The 25,543-nt window shown below is 37.6% G+C and overlaps 1 protein-coding gene across 2 annotated transcripts in view; it reads left to right on the plus strand.

Moving 5' to 3' along the window:
* LOC123317522 (protein tweety) overlaps nucleotides 1–25,543 on the plus strand; it is a 148,569-nt gene that overhangs the window by 43,618 nt on the left and 79,408 nt on the right. For both annotated transcript variants that reach the window (XM_044904096.1, XM_044904097.1), the window contains exon 2: nucleotides 395–621. In XM_044904096.1, the coding sequence (XP_044760031.1) occupies nucleotides 487–621 (135 nt within the window). In that variant the 5' untranslated portion in view covers nucleotides 395–486. The remainder of the gene's footprint in view (nucleotides 1–394; nucleotides 622–25,543) is intronic.

Genomic DNA, 25,543 nt, shown 5'->3' on the forward strand with positions numbered 1-25,543 from the left:
GGCCTATGTCATAAAGGGAGTTACCTAATCATGACGTCGAATGGGTTTTTCGAAATCCAATTCTCATGTATATTTGGAATATGACATGAAAATTGGGTAGGTTTACTCATTTGGAGAAGCAGGGAGGTATCGTATATCACAACTTCAGGTCCTCCAAAGTAAAAAATAATTTTAGCTTATGCTAAGATCGCTAGTAGAGTCGTCTCCGCCGGTGTTCAAATCATTCTCCTAGCGGCTAGCCCAAAGTTGCAAGAGTTATCGACCGATCAAGCACTTTTGACGCATCTTGTATCCCTTATAGGTGTATATTTGGTTTCTACATTCAGGAAAATTTCGAAAATTATTGGTGTCGAAACCCACCCATGTTTCATATTAATCCTGACAAAGTTTCTAGTTTCAGCAAAATGGACAACGTTCGTCGAATACGATGACTACAAAAGCAATGCATACCGGAATAGCATGACCTAGGATTCATATATCGGTGGCATGGGCGTTTTCACAGGGGATGAAGCGTATAGCATTCCCTATATCGCTCATCTTCTTCACTCTTTACCCCATGTGAACATAAGCCTTCACCATGTGAATAGTTCCTTCGACCCCTATAACCAAATATATTTAGAGGTGAGTTTATTATTATTATTCTTTCAATATGCGTGTACCTATATGAGATAAAGTTTTACTTTTCAGTTTGTGTAACCGGGTGCCATATAATCATTTAATAATTTCTTATCAAATATTCTTTACGTCATAATTAGCTTATTCTGTCGTAGGAAAAATTTCGAGCCATCGCGGAATACCGCTGGTGCGAAGGCAGCGTAGATTTTTTTCAATTTCGCTTATGGTTTATAGAAGATTAATAGAAAAATTAATAATTATTCACATATACATAGTAAATTCAAGAATGATTGACATCTGCAAATTTTGCCATTTGAGATGTACGTCGCGGTACATCAAGACATTTCTCGGTTTGGAGCATTGAATCCCCGAGTCCTGATGAGTTATTTAGTTGTCCCGGTCAGAAATGTCCGATGTGTGGAAAGCTAACGATATGCACGATAAATGGAAATCATTTTTCAATCAAGCAGAGGACCAGGAGGCAAAGGCAAATCTCATAAAAATGTGCCAATATTTTTTCGCAAGTCCGGGACACGATGCTCATGTGAAACGGGTGTTTTCTATTTGGTCTGATGAGTTTTGAAATTTTGTGTGGTATTTCTGTGCCACTTGCTCCGATCGATATTCCAACACCTTCTTTAGTGTCACAAAGTTTTCGTGAGTATTGAGAGTAATGTCTGTCAAACTTCAATCTACTTGAAGCTTTATCGTAGTCTTCTCCATACTACGGTATTTCCTCAGTAGAAATGAGAGTTACTGTTATGCTCTGACTTGGAAAACATATGGGATGTTGACATTTGTTATTTCGTTCACTCCTCCTTAGATTATTCATAAGCGGGTTTCGGCACCCTATCTTCGTCGACATATCTAGTCAAAACAATGAATGAGGTCCCCATTTCAACAGAAAAAGACATCAACAGAAAAATTATAATTTTTTCACTAGTCCTTTCGCTGTCATCGAAAGCTAGATTCATAGTGCTATTAATAGTCCATTGAAGAATGATTGACTTCCCAGTAGGCCTTGAAAGTCCAAACGCAGATTAATATCTGGTCACAAAAAATCTTCAATTGTTTCTGTAGATTCAACCAAAGAACTGTAATATATAATATATAATAATCTAGAAAAGTATTTGAATTGAGGAAATATTCAAGTTCAGAGTATATCAATGTCAATCAGTATTCGAAATCGATACAGTTATGTTTCCAATTTGTTCTATTAAATTAAGAACATTAACAGAAGTACAAAATTCAAATTTTCCTCGGTCAGTGCATAGATTTATATTCTACATCTGTAGGTCTGTAGATCACTTTCCATTCACAATACCTACCTGAATTCTGCAACACCAAATCAATTTGGGTTATTGCAGGGCTGCCATAAATGTTGGAACATCGAGCGGGAGAAGTGGCAAAGAAATACCACACGAAAAGTTTTTAAACCGCGAAACGTGTTTCGCTATCACAAGAACATCTTCAGGTGGGCCAAGGCAAACTCAATCATCCACATCAATCCCAAATTTTATAACTTATCTCTAAGGTTAAAATTAATTCAATTATCATCTGGGGATTTAAGGAACGCACACGTTGAATCATACACATCTGACATATCCATAGAAAATTCTCGTATGAAATTCATTCCTATATAATGAAGACATTACGAAAAATATCGATTTTTCATAAACAAGTCGTGAATGAAAACATTGAATTGAGGCTTTTATGGCCGTCTTTGGGTAAACCATAAGATATAGCGGAAAATGCTCCATTACAATTTCGTAAAATTCAAAAAGTTTCATGAAAATTCAATCCAAAATGATGTTCCATTTGAACAGCCCTTTTGATTGCCATGAAATGCATTGATATAAAAATGATTGGGACCCTTATGTTGTTTGGTGACTAGGTAATAAATGAACCTACCTTCAGCCTTCAATTTCAAAGCTTTTCCGATTCTTGGCTGGTGTCCCAATAGTTCTTCCGTCTTCTGCCGTACAAATTTATTTCTGAATACTCATGCTATTCCTCTGCTCATACGAAGGTCCTTCGCTACAGAATGAGCGAGAGAGAGTATTCCTCAGACACGGTAAAGAGGTCTTGATGTACTTCCTGTGTGACGCCGAACCGTGCAACGCGTGTCTCACCATAGCAATCCATAAACCTCTGGTAATCGCTGCTATCTTGCATCGGAGCTTCCAAAAGACGTACCTCTTCTTCGTAATGCGCGTACGGGGCTAACCGGTTGAAATGGACGACCTTCGGTTTTCCTCTGGTGAGCTTCCTTATCCTGTAAACTACATCATTTATCCTCTTGATTACTTCATACGGTCCCTCCCACTGTCTCTGCAGCTTCGGAGAAAAACCTTTCCTCCTTTGTGGATTATGTAGCCACGCCAGATCTCCAGCTTAGGTGAATCCACCTTCAATAGCCTTGATGTCTTAGCGCATTTTCATTCGGTCACTTGCTTGCTGCATTTGATTGCGCACCTTGTCATGAATGTTATCCAGCTTGTTTCTTAATTTACTAACGTAGTCCTCCTCAGCTACGTCTTCTCCAGGCTTACATCCAAACTCTAAGTCGCAAGGCAGCCGTATTTCTCGGCGGAACATTATACTGGATGGAGTTTCCTTGGAACCGAAGATCTAGATGCCATGGTGAATAGATGTAAATATTCATCCCATTCCCGCTGGTGATCAGAAACTACTTTGGCTAGATGCTTTCCCATGGTCCGATTCATTCGTTCGACTATGCCGTCTGATTGTGGATGAAGAGGTGTAGTCCTTGTTTTGTGATTCCCTAATTTCCTGCATACTTCTTGGAATAACTTCGATTCAAAATTTCGGCCTCGATCACAATGCTGCTCTAGAGGTATTCCAAATCTGCAGAAGAATTCTTTGACCAATTTATCAGCTACGGTACTTGCCTCTTGATTAGGAATACCGTAGGCTTCCACCCATTTTGTGAAATAACCCATCGCTACCAAAATGTACTTGTTTCCATGGTCTGTTTCAGGAAAGGGGCCAGCGATGTCGATAGCAACTCGTTCCATGGGGGATCCGACGTTATATTGCTTCATTGGTGCTTTTCCTTCACCATAAGGTCCGTTAGCAGCAGCACAAACCTAGAATCTTCTACACCAATCTTTAACGTCCTTCTTACAATTTAGCCAATACAATCGCTGCCTGACTTTTTCCAACGTCTTAGTTATCCCGAAATGTCCACCTGAAGTTCCATTATGTAGTCTGGTCAGAATGTCTGTTACACGGCTCTTCGGCACAACCAACTGAAGTCTCTGTTTAGTTCCATCTTCATTTTCCCGATATCGTTTCAGAAGACCTCCATCAATCTTCAACGTTTCCCATTGTGCCCAATACGACTTTATATTCTGGCTCAGTCTGGATACTTCTTCCCAAGTAGGTCGTCTACCGCTCTTCTTCCAACTCAGGATTAGTCATTATGTTCCTCTTGTGCTCTTTGAATTTCTTCAGGTAGCCAGTCGTCTTCGATTACGGTGGTCCACCTTAAATCGATCTTTTCTTCCCGGCGCGAACAATGGCTGCAATTCTCGGAACAAGGTCTTCTTGATAACGCGTCTGCATTGCGATGGCTAGTCCCCGCTCTATGTTCAGTGTCAAAGTCATACTCTTGCAGCCTCTCAATTCATCTAGCCACTTGCCTTCCGGGTTTTTAAAACTCTGGAGCCATTTCAAAGCAGCATGATCCGTTCTTAGTAAAAATTTCCTTCCGTACAAATATTTGTAGAAATGCTCTACGGGCTTGATGACTGCTAAAAGTTCTCTCCTGGTCTCGCAATAATTCCGTTCTGGTTTGGACAACACCTTGAACTGAAGTACTCAATGACTCTTTCATAAACTTCGTCAAATTTTCCGTTCACTATATCAAATCTCTCGTCTACTTTATCAAATTTTTCATTTATGGTTTCCAGTTTCTTATTCAATTTATCTATAAGTTGACTCACCACATCGTTACAATTTTCCTTAATCTGGTACATTTTCTCATTCAATTTAGTTTTCGAGAATTTTCTTCCATTTGTTGTTCGTTCAACTTACAAGAGTTCTCGTCGATTTTCTCATTTAATTTTCGAGAATTTTCTTCCATTTGGACCATTCGTTCATTCAACTTATTAATATTAAAATTATTTATTTACACCTAATATACTTATAACTCACATACTAACTATGTGACTACTATTTATTTCCACTAGTATTTATTTTCACGCTTTCACTGTCCTTCACTACCTGCTCCTCCGCTGGGCTTATATAGGCGCCGGAAATATTCCCGTGCCTTCGCACCTGCGTGAAGATAGCCGGTAAAGTTGGCCGGTAAAATTTCCGGAAACTCCCGAAGTACCATAGGCGTTCGTTACGGATATTCTCACCGAAATAGTGAATAGTAATCGATTCCAATGAAAATTTATACATCACAGAATAGTGATTAATATATTTAGAATCAATAAAACGCAATTTCGATTCCATTAGAAGAGTATGGGTAAAATACACTCGTGTTACGAAATTTTAAATAGAGAAATGGATTGAGAACAATATGACAAAATAAAATGAATTGGTGTCATGTGATGAAAACCCTATATTGAGACGCAGGGGATAACAGGGTGAAATCCACCCTTAAGTGGTTTTTTCGCTCTACAGGGTTGTTATCGTGGTTTCTTCAAAATATGAATATATAGAAAAAATCTGCATTTACAGTAGCTTTCGATTGAGACTAGTCTTATTTTCTTACGCAGGGGATAACAGGGTGAAATCCACCCTTAAATGGTTTTTCCGTTCTACAGGGTTGTTATCGTGGTTTCTTCAAAATATGAATATATAGAAAAAATCTGCATTTACAGTAGCTTTCGATTGAGCCTAGTCTTGTTTTCTTACGCAGGGGATAACAGGGTGAAATCCACCCTTAAATGGTTTTTCCGTTCTGCAGGGTTGTTATCGTGGTTTCTTCAAAATATGAATATATAGGAAAAATCTGCATTTACAGTAGCTTTCGATTGAACCTAGTCTTGTTTTCTTACGCAGGGGATAACGGGGTGAAATCCACCCTTAAATGGTTTTTCCGTTCTACAGGGTTGTTATCGTGGTTTCTTCAAAATATGAATATATAGAAAAAATCTGCATTTACAGTAGCTTTCGATTGAGCCTTGTCTTGTTTTCTTACGCAGGGGATAACGGGGTGAAATCCACCCTTAAATGGTTTTTCCGTTCTACAGGGTTGTTATCGTGGTTTCTTCAAAATATGAATATATAGAAAAAATCTGCATTTACAGTAGCTTTCGATTGAGCCTAGTCTTGTTTTCTTACGCAGGGGATAACGGGGTGAAATCCACCCTTAAATGGTTTTTCCGTTCTGCAGGGTTGTTATCGTGGTTTCTTCAAAATATGAATATATAGGAAAAATCTGCATTTACAGTAGCTTTCGATTGAACCTAGTCTTGTTTTCTTACGCAGGGGATAACAGGGTGAAATCCACCCTTAAATGGTTTTTCCGTTCTACAGGGTTGTTATCGTGGTTTCTTCAAAATATGAATATATAGAAAAAATCTGCATTTACAGTAGCTTTCGATTCAGCCTAGTCTTGTTTTCTTACGCAGGGGATAACGGGGTGAAAACCACCCTTACGTGGTTTTTCCGTTCTACAGGGTTGTTATCGTGGTTTCTTCAAAATATGAATATATAGGAAAAATCTGCATTTACAGTAGCTTTCGATTGAACCTAGTCTTGTTTTCTTACGCAGGGGATAACGGGGTGAAATCCACCCTTAAATGGTTTTTCCGTTCTACAGGGTTGTTATCGTAGTTTCTTCAACATATGAATATATAGAAAAAATCTGCATTTACAGTAGCTTTCGATTGAGCCTAGTCTTGTTTTCTTACGCAGGGGATAACGGGGTGAAATCCACCCTTAAATGGTTTTTCCGTTCTACAGGGTTGTTATCGTAGTTTCTTCAAAATATAAATATATAGAAAAAATCTGCATTTACAGTAGCTTTCGATTGAGCCTAGTCTTGTTTTCTTACGCAGGGGATAACGGGGTGAAAACCACCCTTACGTGGTTTTTTCGTTCTACAGGGTTGTTATCGTGGTTTCCTCAAAATATGAATATATAGGAAAAATCTGCATTTACAGTAGCTTTCGATTGAACCTAGTCTTGTTTTCTTACGCAGGGGATAACGGGGTGAAATCCACCCTTAAATGGTTTTTCCGTTCTACAGGGTTGTTATCGTAGTTTCTTCAACATATGAATATATAGAAAAAATCTGCATTTACAGTAGCTTTCGATTGAGCCTAGTCTTGTTTTCTTACGCAGGGGATAACAGGGTGAAATCCACCCTTAAATGGTTTTTCCGTTCTGCAGGGTTGTTATCGTGGTTTCTTCAAAATATGAATATATAGGAAAAATCTGCATTTACAGTAGCTTTCGATTGAACCTAGTCTTGTTTTCTTACGCAGGGGATAACAGGGTGAAATCCACCCTTAAATGGTTTTTCCGTTCTACAGGGTTGTTATCGTGGTTTCTTCAAAATATGAATATATAGAAAAAATCTGCATTTACAGTAGCTTTCGATTGAGCCTAGTCTTGTTTTCTTACGCAGGGGATAACGGGGTGAAAACCACCCTTACGTGGTTTTTTCGTTCTTCAGGGTTGTTATCGTGGTTTCTTCAAAATATGAATATATAGGAAAAATCTGCATTTACAGTAGCTTTCGATTGAACCTAGTCTTGTTTTCTTACGCAGGGGATAGCGGGGTGAAATCCACCCTTAAATGGTTTTTCCGTTCTACAGGGTTGTTATCGTAGTTTCTCATAATCTTCTCTCGTCGTAAGGACTGGAAATAGTTGTTACACTCAATTTGCGAAGTGGCTTTAAATATTTGATTCCGTTTACGTTTGTGCAAAATATTCTCATTTACATTCGTATAACAGCAGAACTCAAGTATTTCCGTCATATCTTTCGTTCACTTATTGTAGGAGTCTACAATTTTCGTCACCTCAACTCATTCACAAGGTAGTCATTTAAGTTATTGAAAATGTATGTGAAAAAGTTGACTAAAAATCAGGCTTTCGATATTATATACAAAGAATTACAGCACGAAAATTTTTCCTTCACCTCGGGAGGACGAGTCAGCGTTGAGTTAATTGAAAAGATCAGTCACAAACTCAAAGGTACCAATTTCGGTTACCGAAGTGTTGTTTCTAAGATTTTAAATGATAATAGAGCATTTCGCATTTACTCAGATAGAAAAATTTCTGCTAAGACTGGTTATACAAATTTGGAACAAGTAATAAGGCAATTTGATATTTCCGTTTGTAATGTTTGTCCATCATATCGTAAGGTTGATTCTGTTTATTCGAAATTTTGTAAATCTTTGCGCCTCAAAAACACATTGAAAAATCGGCAGAGGCTTTACTATCAATGGAAACATTTGGTTAAAAATATCAATGTGGAATTAGAGCACCGTCTGCAAATTTTGGAAGAACAGTTTTCCAACTCTACCGATAATACTAAGGACAATTTTTCCATGATGCAGAATAATTCAGATGATTCGAGAAATGAAGAAAATTCTAAACTGGAAAATCTTTCTGAAAATTCATCACCATCTGTTGAATGTCATTCAACTCCCGATTTCCCAGAAAATGTACTAAACGATAGTAACAGTGGAATTAAGAATACAAATCTTCAGAGAATTGGACCCAATCACCTTTCCAAAAAATGTATTCCCATACCAACCGATATTCTCAATCTTTCTGACCCAAGTGAAACAAATTTGAAAGTTTTGCCACTAGATTCGAAGAATGTTCAATTCGATGGATCAGTGTACAACTTCAAAAATTGTACTATCCTCGAAGGATCATTCAAAATAAAGGACAATATCTTCGAAATCATGTTCCAAAATAATAATTTATCGAAAGAATACTATCCACTGATACTGAGAAATAGGATAAAAAAATATGTTAACAATGTTTGCATTATAGTCTTCGAAGACTTCTGGTGGACGAAAAAGAGGAATGAGTTCACTGTTTTAGGAATCTGTAAGCAAAATGAAAGCCGTTGCAAGAAATTCAAAATCTTAATTTCAATTCCGGAGAGGAATGTTAAGGTTTATAGTAGTTCCATCAATTATTGTCATCCTAATTTTTCGACAGCTCAAGTTCGAGGTATTGAAAGACGTTTGTTGAAAGAGAAATTGGCATTTATGAAGCCTTTGAACTACAAAAAAAATATTCTAAGAAATGCAGATATACCGATCATTCAAGATGGAAAAAATTTACAAAATATTAAATCTGATACAACATATCGAAAAATCCGGTCTGAGAAGCTTTGTGAAGATGACAGCAGCACTGATGACCTTCTCGATGTCATAAGTCTTCAGAAAGACCACCAATCTTTCATTCAAGAAATCAGTCTACCATTTAACATAAAACTATTCAGTGTTGATCAAATTCATGTGCTTAAATCACAATTTAGAGATAATGAACTACCAACAATATTCTTTGATGCCACTGGAAGTGTCATTCGAAAACCAATGAATTGTAAAAGAATTTATTTCTATACTGCTGTGATTCGTCTACAAAAATCTGAAAGAATTTTCCCGATTTTTTCTATGATATCTGCAGTTCACGATTCCAACTCAATATTCAAATTATTTAGTGACTTCAGATACTCTTGTGAAAAATCGAATCATTGGCCAGCATTTTCGCGAGTTGTTTCTGACTTCTCATTTGCCAATTTACACGCTATGTGTAAAGCTTTCAATAGGTGTACTTTACTAGAATATCTGAAGCATTGTTATAATTTCCTCGAAAATTACACTGATGTACCTTCCGTTACTATTCACCTTTGTTGCGCTCATTTCATGAAGATGGCATGTTTAGATATAGACAAAATTTCAAAAAACCACTTGCAGCGAAATTATTTCAAAGATGCTGTTGCTGCTGCTCTCCAAATTTCTGAGTTGGAAACATTTGATTTATTCGTGGTTAAGTTATATACCATATTAAACTCTCGTTTTACCAATGGAACAGTCGAGGAATCCAAAAAATCTATTGAAAAAATATGTTCTAAATTTTCTGTCAATTCGCAGAAAAGAGAATCGCCTAATGGAGATTTAAATTTAGTAGAAAACTTTGAAGACGAAGCCAGAAGTTTACTGCGATCCAGTCCTTTTTTCATACGGTATACATCGCTCGTTGAAAATATTGTACTGGATGATTCTCCATCCAAATCTGGGAATGAAAACAGCCTATTCAATGAAGACCTATGGAATCTGATTATGAAAAAATACATCCCATTATGTCCTCTTTGGAATTCATTTCTATTGAGAGGTTCAACTCGGCTTAGTAATGCGTTGGTTGAAAATTATTTTGGACAACTTAAGCTGAATTTGTTAGATGGTCAAAAAAATTTGAAATGTTCAAGATTTATAAGGAAATTACATGATGATATTGCAGCGTTAATTGTTGAAAACAAGCTGGAAATAAGAAAAAATAGATTAACGAAACATGATCCGACAGAAGAAAAATATTCACAGGAATCTTGGTGTAAAAAAAAAAGAAAATACGATTCTCATTTCATTGGCCGGCATTTGAAACTTCTTAATGAAGCTAACGGCTCTGTAGAAGAAAAACTGATTTATGCTGATGAGGATGAAGACTTAGCTCTCTGCGCACATTGTGGACAAGGCGTGCTGAATGAGATCGCCCTTTGGGTTCAGTGTAGTGATGAGAGTTGTAATCGTTGGTTCCATCAACACTGTGTTGATCCGGAAAGTCAGATGGATTTTTCAGGAGATTATATTTGCAAAATATGTACCAGCACTGTTTCTTCAAGAAATACATTTCAATCTCAGAATACCTCATCAAATGTGTACGATTCATTCATTTTCTCTTTTCGTGAATAAAATGTTCAAAAGCTGTTTGGAGCTAAAAATACTTGAAGAACAAACCATTTCCCAAAGAGAGAGCCCATTATGGAGACAAGAGAGAAAAATAAGGGTGACTGCCTCGTTTTTCGGGAGGGTATGCAGAGCATTTGGAAAAAACACCCTCCCATCTATCTACAAAAATATATGTAGGGACATTTTAGAAAGCAGGAACCTGAGAACTGCTCCCATTGAACATGGTATCGCTAACGAACAAGTGGCAAGAGCTATGTATGAAAAGAAAACGGGAACATTATGTCGAATGGCTGGGTTAGTAATCCATCCGAAATTCCAGTACTTGGCTGGATCACCTGATGGTTTGATAGGGGAAGAGGGATTAATTGAAATCAAATGCCCATATACTGCTCGACAACAAAACCCTGAGACCTACCATTTTAAATTCCTAACAACAGATGGAAAGATAAAGTGCTCACATGACTATTATTTCCAAATACAGGGTCTCTTGGAAATAACCAACCGTATCTGGTGCGATTTTGTAATTTTTACCTTTAAAGGAATTAAAATAATAAGAATTCATAGAGATACTAAATTCTTCAGAGAAAATATGCTGAAACCACTCAAATATTTCTTTTTTTTCTATTTGCTTCCACACAACGTTTTACCGAATGAATGTTCGAGTACGTACACTGGCAAAGTTTGGAGATCGATAATGGACCTAGAATTCCTCGAAAATGGTCTTGTAAGAAATTCAAATTATTACAAACCTTTGCCGGGTGGAAGAGAATATATTGTTTGTAGAAGCCACGATATTCACTTTTCCATTAAAGAATTACTGATAAGCGATTTCGATACACTGACATTTCCTAAAGAGTTGAGCAGTTTTGTCATTGACCATTGTGTTCATATTTTCAATAAACTGTCTGGAGATAAGTATCAGATTGTATCTGTTGAGAAGGCGTCCCTTATAGCATCTCATAAAGTGTTTGATACAAATTTTAACATTAATTTACATTTCCATAAAGATTACTTGATTCTACCTGTACACAGAGCAAACCATTATGTATTGTTTTCCCTATCTCTGAAGGAGAAAAAGATTATTTTTATGGACTCAATGGGGAATGAGCATTCGACATTAAAATCATATTTGAGAAATGTGAAGAAATTTTTCCTCTCTAAATTTATCAATATAGATGACTTCGAAATTATTACTCCAAAACATATACAACAAACTGATAATTTCAATTGTGGTGTTTATGTAATATATTTTTTTAAATGTTTATCTTTAGGACTAGATATGACAACCTTTTGGGATATCAATAATTTCAGAAAAACCTTAAGAGAAACTCTCCTAGAGCATTCTGATGACATGAGGAAGAAATGTTTATTTTGCTGCAGCGATATTTCTGATGCGACTAAAGATTATTTTCGTTGCAGAAACTGTTACCGGTCAATTCATATGAAATGTTTATTGACAAGCCAAGAAATTAAAAATGGGCATAATATGGAGGATAAAACACTCAATGATATTTGTGACTTATGCCGAATGAATTGATGGTATTGAAAAATATTTTGTTCGCATTCCACTCCAATCAATATTTCGACAAAAAACCCAAAATTACCATTTATGTATATGATTTCATCCCTCAAAACGCATTTGGGCCAGCAACTATGGACAATGCGATTGGAACTGTACAGCAGCAAAATACTTAAAAGTAGAATAATATGATAATGCTCAAAATCATAACCCTCTATAGAACTAAAAAAAAATACTTAAGGGTGGATTTCACCCTCTCATCCCCTGCGTAAGAAAACAAGACTAGGCTCAATCGAAAGCTACTGTAAATGCAGATTTTTTCTATATATTCATATTTTGAAGAAACCACGATAACAACCCTGTAGAACGGAAAAACCATTTAAGGGTGGATTTCACCCCGTTATCCCCTGCGTAAGAAAACAAGACTAGGTTCAATCGAAAGCTACTGTAAATGCAGATTTTTCCTATATATTCATATTTTGAAGAAACCACGATAACAACCCTGTAGAACGAAAAAACCACGTAAGGGTGGTTTTCACCCCGTTATCCCCTGCGTAAGAAAACAAGACTAGGCTCAATCGAAAGCTACTGTAAATGCAGATTTTTCCTATATATTCATATTTTGAAGAAACCACGATAACAACCCTGTAGAACGGAAAAACCACGTAAGGGTGGTTTTCACCCCGTTATCCCCTGCGTAAGAAAACAAGACTAGGCTCAATCGAAAGCTACTGTAAATGCAGATTTTTTCTATATATTTATATTTTGAAGAAACTACGATAACAACCCTGTAGAACGGAAAAACCATTTAAGGGTGGATTTCGCCCCGTTATCCCCTGCGTAAGAAAACAAGACTAGGCTCAATGGAAAGCTACTGTAAATGCAGATTTTTTTCTATATATTTATATTTTGAAGAAACTACGATAACAACCCTGTAGAACGGAAAAACCATTTAAGGGTGGATTTCACCCCGTTATCCCCTGCGTAAGAAAACAAGACAAGGCTCAATCGAAAGCTACTGTAAATGCAGATTTTTTCTATATATTCATATTTTGAAGAAACCACGATAACAACCCTGTAGAACGGAAAAACCATTTAAGGGTGGATTTCACCCCGTTATCCCCTGCGTAAGAAAACAAGACTAGGTTCAATCGAAAGCTACTGTAAATGCAGATTTTTCCTATATATTCATATTTTGAAGAAACCACGATAACAACCCTGCAGAACGGAAAAACCATTTAAGGGTGGATTTCACCCTGTTATCCCCTGCGTAAGAAAACAAGACTAGGCTCAATCGAAAGCTACTGTAAATGCAGATTTTTTCTATATATTCATATGTTGAAGAAACTACGATAACAACCCTGTAGAACGGAAAAACCATTTAAGGGTGGATTTCACCCCGCTATCCCCTGCGTAAGAAAACAAGACTAGGTTCAATCGAAAGCTACTGTAAATGCAGATTTTTCCTATATATTCATATTTTGAAGAAACCACGATAACAACCCTGTAGAACGAAAAAACCACGTAAGGGTGGTTTTCACCCCGTTATCCCCTGCGTAAGAAAACAAGACTAGGCTCAATCGAAAGCTACTGTAAATGCAGATTTTTTCTATATATTCATATGTTGAAGAAACTACGATAACAAACCTGTAGAACGGAAAAACCATTTAAGGGTGGATTTCACCCCGTTATCCCCTGCGTAAGAAAACAAGACTAGGTTCAATCGAAAGCTACTGTAAATGCAGATTTTTCCTATATATTCATATTTTGAAGAAACCACGATAACAACCCTGCAGAACGGAAAAACCATTTAAGGGTGGATTTCACCCTGTTATCCCCTGCGTAAGAAAACAAGACTAGGCTCAATCGAAAGCTACTGTAAATGCAGATTTTTTCTATATATTCATATGTTGAAGAAACTACGATAACAACCCTGTAGAACGGAAAAACCATTTAAGGGTGGATTTCACCCCGCTATCCCCTGCGTAAGAAAACAAGACTAGGTTCAATCGAAAGCTACTGTAAATGCAGATTTTTCCTATATATTCATATTTTGAAGAAACCACGATAACAACCCTGTAGAACGAAAAAACCACGTAAGGGTGGTTTTCACCCCGTTATTCCCTGCGTAAGAAAACAAGACTAGGCTCAATCGAAAGCTACTGTAAATGCAGATTCTTCCTATATATTCATATTTTGAAGAAACCACGATAACAACCCTGTAGAACGAAAAAACCACGTAAGGGTGGTTTTCACCCCGTTATCCCCTGCGTAAGAAAACAAGACTAGGTTCAATCGAAAGCTACTGTAAATGCAGATTTTTCCTATATATTCATATTTTGAAGAAACCACGATAACAACCCTGTAGAACGGAAAAACCACGTAAGGGTGGTTTTCACCCCGTTATCCCCTGCGTAAGAAAACAAGACTAGGCTCAATCGAAAGCTACTGTAAATGCAGATTTTTTCTATATATTTATATTTTGAAGAAACTACGATAACAACCCTGTAGAACGGAAAAACCATTTAAGGGTGGATTTCGCCCCGTTATCCCCTGCGTAAGAAAACAAGACAAGGCTCAATCGAAAGCTACTGTAAATGCAGATTTTTTCTATATATTCATATTTTGAAGAAACCACGATAACAACCCTGTAGAACGGAAAAACCATTTAAGGGTGGATTTCACCCCGTTATCCCCTGCGTAAGAAAACAAGACTAGGTTCAATCGAAAGCTACTGTAAATGCAGATTTTTCCTATATATTCATATTTTGAAGAAACCACGATAACAACCCTGCAGAACGGAAAAACCATTTAAGGGTGGATTTCACCCTGTTATCCCCTGCGTAAGAAAACAAGACTAGGCTCAATCGAAAGCTACTGTAAATGCAGATTTTTCCTATATATTCATATTTTGAAGAAACCACGATAACAACCCTGTAGAACGGAAAAACCACGTAAGGGTGGTTTTCACCCCGTTATCCCCTGCGTAAGAAAACAAGACTAGGCTGAATCGAAAGCTACTGTAAATGCAGATTTTTTCTATATATTCATATTTTGAAGAAACCACGATAACAACCCTGCAGAACGGAAAAACCATTTAAGGGTGGATTTCACCCTGTTATCCCCTGCGTAAGAAAACAAGACTAGGTTCAATCGAAAGCTACTGTAAATGCAGATTTTTCCTATATATTCATATTTTGAAGAAACCACGATAACAACCCTGCAGAACGGAAAAACCATTTAAGGGTGGATTTCACCCTGTTATCCCCTGCGTAAGAAAACAAGACTAGGCTCAATCGAAAGCTACTGTAAATGCAGATTTTTTCTATATATTCATATGTTGAAGAAACTACGATAACAACCCTGTAGAACGGAAAAACCATTTAAGGGTGGATTTCACCCCGCTATCCCCTGCGTAAGAAAACAAGACTAGGTTCAATCGAAAGCTACTGTAAATGCAGATTTTTCCTATATATTCATATTTTGAAGAAACCACGATAACAACCCTGTAGAACGAAAAAACCACGTAAGGGTGGTTTTCACCCCGTTATCCCCTGCGTAAGAAAACAAGACTAGGCTCAATCGAAAGCTACTGTAAATGCAGATTTTTTCTATATATTCATATGTTGAAGAAACTACGATAACAAACCTGTAGAACGGAAAAACCATTTAAGGGTGGATTTCACCCCGTTATCCCCTGCGTAAGAAAACAAGACTAGGTTCAATCGAAAGCTACTGTAAATGCAGATTTTTCCTATATATTCATATTTTGAAGAAACCACGATAACAACCCTGCAGAACGGAAAAACCATTTAAGGGTGGATTTCACCCTGTTATCCCCTGCGTAAGAAAACAAGACTAGGCTCAATCGAAAGCTACTGTAAATGCAGATTTTTTCTATATATTCATATGTTGAAGAAACTACGATAACAACCCTGTAGAACGGAAAAACCATTTAAGGGTGGATTTCACCCCGCTATCCCCTGCGTAAGAAAACAAGACTAGGTTCAATCGAAAGCTACTGTAAATGCAGATTTTTCCTATATATTCATATTTTGAAGAAACCACGATAACAACCCTGTAGAACGAAAAAACCACGTAAGGGTGGTTTTCACCCCGTTATTCCCTGCGTAAGAAAACAAGACTAGGCTCAATCGAAAGCTACTGTAAATGCAGATTCTTCCTATATATTCATATTTTGAAGAAACCACGATAACAACCCTGCAGAACGGAAAAACCATTTAAGGGTGGATTTCACCCTGTTATCCCCTGCGTAAGAAAACAAGACTAGGCTCAATCGAAAGCTACTGTAAATGCAGATTTTTTCTATATATTCATATTTTGAAGAAACCACGATAACAACCCTGTAGAACGGAAAAACCATTTAAGGGTGGATTTCACCCTGTTATCCCCTGCGTAAGAAAATAAGACTAGTCTCAATCGAAAGCTACTGTAAATGCAGATTTTTTCTATATATTCATATTTTGAAGAAACCACGATAACAACCCTGTAGAACGAAAAAACCACGTAAGGGTGGTTTTCACCCCGTTATTCCCTGCGTAAGAAAACAAGACTAGGCTCAATCGAAAGCTACTGTAAATGCAGATTCTTCCTATATATTCATATTTTGAAGAAACCACGATAACAACCCTGCAGAACGGAAAAACCATTTAAGGGTGGATTTCACCCTGTTATCCCCTGCGTAAGAAAACAAGACTAGGCTCAATCGAAAGCTACTGTAAATGCAGATTTTTTCTATATATTCATATTTTGAAGAAACCACGATAACAACCCTGTAGAACGGAAAAACCATTTAAGGGTGGATTTCACCCCGTTATCCCCTGCGTAAGAAAACAAGACTAGGCTCAATCGAAAGCTACTGTAAATGCAGATTTTTTCTATATATTTATATTTTGAAGAAACCACGATAACAACCCTGTAGAACGAAAAAACCACGTAAGGGTGGTTTTCACCCCGTTATTCCCTGCGTAAGAAAACAAGACTAGGCTCAATCGAAAGCTACTGTAAATGCAGATTCTTCCTATATATTCATATTTTGAAGAAACCACGATAACAACCCTGCAGAACGGAAAAACCATTTAAGGGTGGATTTCACCCTGTTATCCCCTCGTAAGAAAACAAGACTAGGCTCAATCGAAAGCTACTGTAAATGCAGATTCTTTCTATATATTCATATTTTGAAGAAACCACGATAACAACCCTGTAGAGCGAAAAAACCACTTAAGGGTGGATTTCACCCTGTTATCCCCTGCGTCTCAATATAGGGTTTTCATCACATGACACCAATTCATTTTATTTTGTCATATTGTTCTCAATCCATTTCTCTATTTAAAATTTCGTAACACGAGTGTATTTTACCCATACTCTTCTAATGGAATCGAAATTGCGTTTTATTGATTCTAAATATATTAATCACTATTCTGTGATGTATAAATTTTCATTGGAATCGATTACTATTCACTATTTCGGTGAGAATATCCGTAACGAACGCCTATGGTAGTTCGGGAGTTTCCGGAAATTTTACCGGCCAACTTTACCGGCTATCTTCACGCAGGTTGCCTTCGCGGTCGTTGCAGCGATCCTTCTCGAAAGGTCCGACCGCAAGGGCCTGACTGGTTACAGTAATTTCAATAAAACTAATCTGAAAACGATTAATGGCGTTAAACAAGTAGTGCTATGGCATCACTTAATGTGAGAATTTTTGATATGGGGAAAAAAATGAATATTTTGTTATAGATGAATCAAACTTCGAGTATGATTTTCTGATTGGTTTAGATTGTACTAAGAGTTTCTATTTAACACAAAATGAAAATTTAGAAATCAATGAAAGAACTCCATATTTCTAAAGAAATATTGAATGAAGAATGAAAATATGAGACACATTTCTTCAAAAGCTGTTGAAAGTAAGGGTCTACCAAAATTAATATGAATAAATGTGAATATTTGATCAATTTCAATGAGAACATCGAGACAAAACATTTCGAAAGTCATGTCAATCACCTGAACTATGCTCAGCAATCAATAATAGATGAACTGATATAACAAAATTTATCTGTTTTTGCGAAAGGCAAGTACGATGTGGGCACGGTATCGGATTGTGAAGCACATATTGACCTACTTGAAGAAAAATATTGCAGTAAGAGGTTATATCGCTGTACAATCGAAGATAGGAAAGAAATTGGACAGCAAGTTGCGAAGTTGCTGGACAAAAATCTCATAGAAGAATCGTACAGTCCTTTTGCAGATCCAGTAACATTGACGTTAAAAAGGGACGAAAACAAAAGATCAAGGCATTCCCGCTAATCGAAGATTCAACTGAAAAAACGAGAGATTGTAAATTTTTCTCATCGCTTGATATGAATTCGGCCTTTTGGTCTATAACGCTAAGGGTCACAGACAGACGAAAGACGGCTTTAGTTACTCAAGAGGGTCATTTTCAAAGGACATGTTCACCGTTTGGTCTTAAAACGTCGCCAGCGATATTCCAAATAATAATGGGAAATAGAAATGAGAAAACACAAACTTTCCGGATTTACTCTGTGTTACATTGATGATATTCTGATGTTCTCAAAAACATTCTCAGAACATATTGAGCAATTGACACAATTGTTTCAAGCAATCGAAACAGAAGGATTCAGGTTAAAATTTGTGATATTTAGATTTGCAGTTGATTCTGTAAAATATCTAGGTCATATAATTGAGAACAATTCTATAAAGCCATTAAAAGACAATTACACCTCAATAAGAAACGTTCCAGTGCCCAAGACTCACAAAATTTTTTAAATTTTTAGGTGAAATAAATTTTTACCACAAGTATGTACCAAACACAGCTATAACACTAGATCCTTTACATAATCTCCTCAGAAAGGAAAACCTAGCAGACCGTTTGCAGCAGACCCTTCGACGGAAACACCCGAACGCGGTGACCAGTGACGTACAGCCAAAATTTCATAACACGGAAACAATTCGCCGGAGCATAATCATATTTGGAATGTAGGATCTTTATATGGATGTGATTAACCACAAAAAAATCAGCGGTGATTCGTCATCCCTTATATTTCGAAATTCGATAACACGGAAAATATTCGCCGGAGCATAACCATATTTGGTATGTAGGATCGTTATATCGATGAGATTAACCACACAAAAAATCAGCGACTCGCATAGGGATCCAGGGGGTGATTCGTCATCCCCTAAATTCCAAAATTTTATAACACGGAAACTATTCGCCGGAGCATAACCATATTTGGAATGTAGGATCTTTATATCGATGTGATTAACCACAAAAAAAATCAGCGACTCGCATAGGGATCCAGGGGGTGATTCGTCATCCCCTAAATTCCAAAATTTTATAACACGGAAACTATTCGCCGGAGCATAACCATATTTGAAATGTAGGATCTTTATATCGATGTGATTAACCACAAAAAAAAATCAGCGACTCGCATAGGGATCCAGGGGGTGATTCGTCATCCCTTATATTTCGAAATTCGATAACACGGAAACTATTCGCCGGAGCATAACCATATTTGGTATGTAGGATCGTTATATCGATGTGATTAACCACACAAAAAATCAGCGACTCGCATAGGGATCCAGGGGGTGATTCGTCATCCCTTATATTTCGAAATTCGATAACACGGAAAATATTTGCCGGAGCATAACCATATTTGGAATGTAGGATCTTTATATCGATGTGATTAACCACACAAAAAATCAGCGACTCGCATATGGATCCAGGGGGTGATTCGTCATCCCTTATATTTCGAAATTCGATAACACGGAAACTATTCTCCGGAGCATAACCATATTTGGAATGTAGGATCTTTATATCGATGTGATTAACCACACAAAAAATCAGCGACTCGCATATGGATCCAGGGGGTAATTCGTCATACCTTATATTTCGAAATTCAATAACACGGAAACTATTCTCCGGAACATTACCATATTTGGAATGTAGGATCTTTATATCGATGTGATTAACCACAAAAAAAATCAGCGACTCGCATAGGGATCCAGGGGGTGATTCGTCATCACTTATATTTCGAAATTCGATAACACGGAAACTATTCGCCGGAGCATAACCATATTTGGTATGTAGGATCGTTATATCGATGTGATTAACCCCACAAAAAATCAGCGACTCGCATAGGGATTCAGGGGGTGATTCGTCATCCCTTATATTTCGAAATTCGATAACACGGAAACTATTCGCCGGAACATAACCATATTTGGAATGTAGGATCTTTATATCGATGTGCTAAACCACAAAAAAATCAGCGACTCGCATAGGGAGCCAGGGGTGATTCGTCATCCCCTAAATTTCGAAATTCGGTAACACGGAAACTATTTTCCGGAGCATAACCATATTCGGAATGTAGGATCTTTATATCGATGTGATTAGCCACAAAAAAATCAGCGACTCGCTTAGGGATCCAGGGGGTGATTCGTCATCACTTATATTTCGAAATTCGATAACACGGAAACTATTCGCCGGAGCATAACCATATTTGGTAAGTAGGATCGTTATATCGATGTGATTAACCACACAAAAAATCAGCGACTCGCATAGGGATCCAGGGGGTGATTCGTCATCCCCCAAATTCCAAAATTTTATAACACAGAAACTATTCGCCGGAGCATAACCATATTTGGAATGTAGGATCGCTTTATCGAGGTGATTAACCACAAAAAAAAATCAGCGACTCGCATAGGGATCCAGGGGGTGATTCGTCATCCCTTATATTTCGAAATTCGATAACACGGAAACTATTCGCCGGAGCATAACCATATTTGGAATGTAGGATCTTTATATCGATGTGATGAACCACAAAAAAAATCAGCGACTCGCATAGGGATCCAGGGCGTGATTCGCCATCCCCTAAATTTCAAAATTTTATAACACGGAAACTATTCTCCGGAGCATAACCATATTTGGAATGTAGGATCTTTATATCGTTGTGATTAGCCACAAAAAAATCAGCGACTCGCATAGGGATCCAGGGGGTGATTCGTCATCCCCTAAATTTCAAAATTTTATAACACGGAAACTATTCGCCGGAGCATAACCATATTTGGTATGTAGGATCGTTATATCGATGTGATTAACCACACAAAAAATCAGCGACTCGCATAGGGATCCAGGTGGTGATTCGTCATCCCCTAAATTCCAGAATTTTATAACACAGAAACTATTCGCCGGAGCATAACCATATTTGGAATGTAGGATCTTTATATCGATGTGATTAGCCACAAAAAAATCAGCGACTCGCTTAGGGATCCAGGGGGTGATTCGTCATCACTTATATTTCGAAATTCGATAACACGGAAACTATTCGCCGGAGCATAACCATATTTGGTATGTAGGATCGTTATATCGATGTGATTAACCACACAAAAAATCAGCGACTCGCATATGGATCCAGGGGGTAATTCGTCATCCCTTATATTTCGAAATTCGATAACACGGAAACTATTCTCCGGAACATAACCATATTTGGAATGTAGGATCTTTATATCGATGTGATAAACCACAAAAAAAAATCAGCGACTCGCATAGGGATCCAGGGGTTGATTCGTCATCCCTTATATTTCGAAATTCGATAACACGGAAACTATTTGCCGGAGCATAACCATATTTGGTATGTAGGATCGTTATATCGATGTGATTAACCACACAAGAAATCAGCGACTCGCATAGGGATCCAGGGGGTGATTCGTCATCCCTTATATTTCGAAATTCGATAACACGGAAACTATTTGCCGGAGCATAACCATATTTGGTATGTAGGATCGTTATATCGATGTGATTAACCACACAAAAAATCAGCGACTCGCATAGGGATTCAGGGGGTGATTCGTCATCCCTTATATTTCGAAATTCGATAACACGGAAACTATTCTCCGGAGCATAACCATATTTGGAATGTAGGATCTTTATATCGATGTGATTAACCACACAAAAAATCAGCGACTCGCATATGGATCCAGGGGGTAATTCGTCATCCCTTATATTTCGAAATTCGATAACACGGAAACTATTCTCCGGAACATAACCATATTTGGAATGTAGGATCTTTATATCGATGTGCTAAACCACAAAAAAAATCAGCGACTCGCATAGGGAGCCAGGGGGTGGTTCGTCATCCCCTAAATTTCGAAATTCGATAACACGGAAACTATTCTCCGGAGCATAACCATATTCGGAATGTAGGATCTTTATATCGATGTGATTAGCCACAAAAAAATCAGCGACTCGCTTAGGGATCCAGGGGGTGATTCGTCATACCCTAAATTTCAAAATTTTATAACACGGAAACTATTCGCGGGAGCATAACCATATTTGGTATGTAGGATCGTTATATCGATGTGATTAACCACACAAAATATCAGCGACTCGCGTAGGTATCCAGGGGGTGATTCGTCATCCCTTATATTTCGAAATTCGATAACACGGAAACTATTTGCCGGAGCATAACCATATTTGGTATGTAGGATCGTTATATCGATGTGATTAACCACACAAAAAATCAGCGACTCGCATAGGGATTCAGGGGGTGATTCGTCATCCCTTATATTACGAAATTCGATAACACGGAAACTATTCTCCGGAGCATAACCATATTTGTAATGTCGGATCTTTATATCGATGTGATTAACCACACAAAAAAATCAGCGACTCGCATATGGATCCAGGGGGTGATTCGTCAACCCTTATTATATTTCGAAATTCGATAGCACGGAAACTATTCTCCGGAACATAACCATATTTGGAATGTAGGATCTTTATATCGATGTGATAAACCACAAAAAAAATCAGCGACTCGCATAGGGGTCCAGGGGGTGATTCGTCATCCGCTAAATTTCAAAATTTTATAACACGGAAACTATTCTCCGGAGCATAACCATATTTGGAATGTAGGATCTTTATATCGATGTGATTAGCCACAAAAAAAATCAGCGACTCGCATAGGGATCCAGGGGGTGATTCGTCATCCCCTAAATTTTCAAAATTTCATAACACGGAAACTATTCGTCGGAGCATAACCATATTTGGTATGTAGGATCGTTATATCGATGTGATTAACCACACAAAAAATCAGCGACTCGCGTAGGTATCCAGGGGGTGATTCGTCACCCCTTATATTTCGAAATTCGATAACACGGAAACTATTCTCCGGAGCTTAACCATATTCGGAATGTAGGATCTTTATATCGATGTGATTAACCACACAAAAAATCAGCGACTCGCATAGGGATCCAGGGGGTGATTCGTCATCCCTTAAATTTCAAAATTTTATAATACGGAAACTATTCGCCGGAGCATAACCATATTTGGAATGTAGGATCTTTATTATTACCTTAATTACAATCTTACCTTGACACCGATGCACCTTCTCCGAAAGTACGAAGATTAACTTACCGTATAGCGGCGAAATTCAATATGAAAGCTCGAACTGAACACTTCAGACAGCAAATAATAATATTGAATGATGAGCTGAAACAGAAAATAAAAATATTAGGTAACCGAATCAAGCGTTACAATGAACGAGTGCAAAGATAAATAAAATCAAACAGATTGTACCATAGAAATCAACAGCAGTTTTTCAGGAGTCTTGAGGCGGAGCCTGCGTTAGAAGGAATACCACCAACAAAGGGGGACATGCTTGCTTTTTGGTGGAAAATATGGTGGGAGGAAAAAACGTAGGATAATGGAATTCAGTGGATAAGGGAGGCTGACAAGGAATCATCGAAATACCACATGGAATATGAAAACATCATAAAGGAAGATATAGAAGTGCTCATGAAGAAAACCTGGTCAGTCCCAGATGTAGGGGGTCCACTATTATTGGTGGAAATATTTCACGGCAACTCATCAACATTTAAATGATGAATTTCGAGAGGCCCTGAGGGATCCAACCTTAGAACATAAATACTGGGAATTGACATTGACGTGCTATGAATGTATTTGTTGTGGCACAAACCTTTGATGCTTATCTGTCTAGCGCGACACTAAAGCAGTGGCGTAAAATAAATAAATTTATATAGCTCCTACCTTTTTGAAAAATTGACGTGACAATGATGTCAGATTCAACTATCTCAATTGTGATTGGCTAAGCAACTATCTCACTCCAGTCTTTGGAGAACAATAAATGTTTATTTTCCATTCCTTGTATCTATGTTCCAAGGATCTAACCGAAATACCAGAGTTTCTCAGACTTGAAACCATTATCATACTTTCAAAAGATAAAAATACAACAGCAAATATAGGCCGATCACCTGCCTACCACCGCTCTACAAAATCCTTACAGCAGTACTGACACACTACATATGAAAACACGTGAATAAAATGAATGCCGAGGCAATTCTAGAGGGGCTAGGGAGCTGTTGATTTATAGATCAAACAAAGGAGTATATCGGTTGCATGAGTGGACTACCGCAAAGCATTTGACTAGGTGCCGCACACATTGCTTGTAAAAGTGTTGATACTTCATGGAATATCGAGGCCGATCACTGATTTCCTGGAGCACCTGATGAGAACCTGGCGAAAAAATTTGGTCTTGACCATAGGATGAACACTACTTAACAGACACAATCAACATCAAAGCAGGAATTTTTCAGGGAGAATCACTTAGCCCTTTATGGCTCTGTTGGGCAATGAACTTCCTGAGCTGGCTCATTGCGGGACAAAGCTATGGATACGTTGTGGATAGAACAGAAAATATCAAGATAAATCATCAGATGTAGGTATATAGATGACAGTAAAGAACGAATGGAAAAATTATTGAAAATAGTAGCATCCTTTACTAAAACTATTGGTATGCAGATGGGCCTGAACAAATGTGCGGTGGTTCGTGTGAAAAGAGGACAAATACAAGAGGGTGAAGAGATGTTGGTGGCTGAAGACGTAAAAATACCAGAACTGAGTGCAAGAGATCAAAACACATATTTAAGAGTACAACAAGCCTTTGACATCAAAACAAAGGAAATTTGAAAGATCTCTCGCAAACTTTTTCAGGCTTAAAAAAATACTGCAGTCAAAACTCAGATCACATCAATCAACGTATGGGCCCGCCCTTGTATCGCGTATTCGTTTGGAGTCATTAGACGGACAGCTTCTGAATTGAAAGATCTCGACATAAAATCTGTGTGAAAGCAGCAACGGTTTTTTCATTTTCGCTTTTAATATATATAATGTGAAAATACCCGTTGTTCGTTTTTTTTATACAAATGGGTTTTTCCGAATATTATAAACACAGTCCATAGGCTGAAATAATTTGTGCATCGAAAACAACCCCCACCAACATCCCCAAATTGAACTATCTTGATACACTGTGAAAATAACTCGTTGCTCGGAGTTTTTCCATGAAAATGGGTTGTTACTAACATACTGAACACGATCTATAGAGTGAAATAATTTGTGCATCAAAAACTACCCCCCCCCCTTCAACTATCTCGATGCAATAACAAGG

Source organism: Coccinella septempunctata, chromosome 7 (assembly GCF_907165205.1).
Source record: "Coccinella septempunctata chromosome 7, icCocSept1.1, whole genome shotgun sequence".
NCBI classification, from domain to species: Eukaryota; Metazoa; Arthropoda; class Insecta; order Coleoptera; family Coccinellidae; genus Coccinella; species Coccinella septempunctata.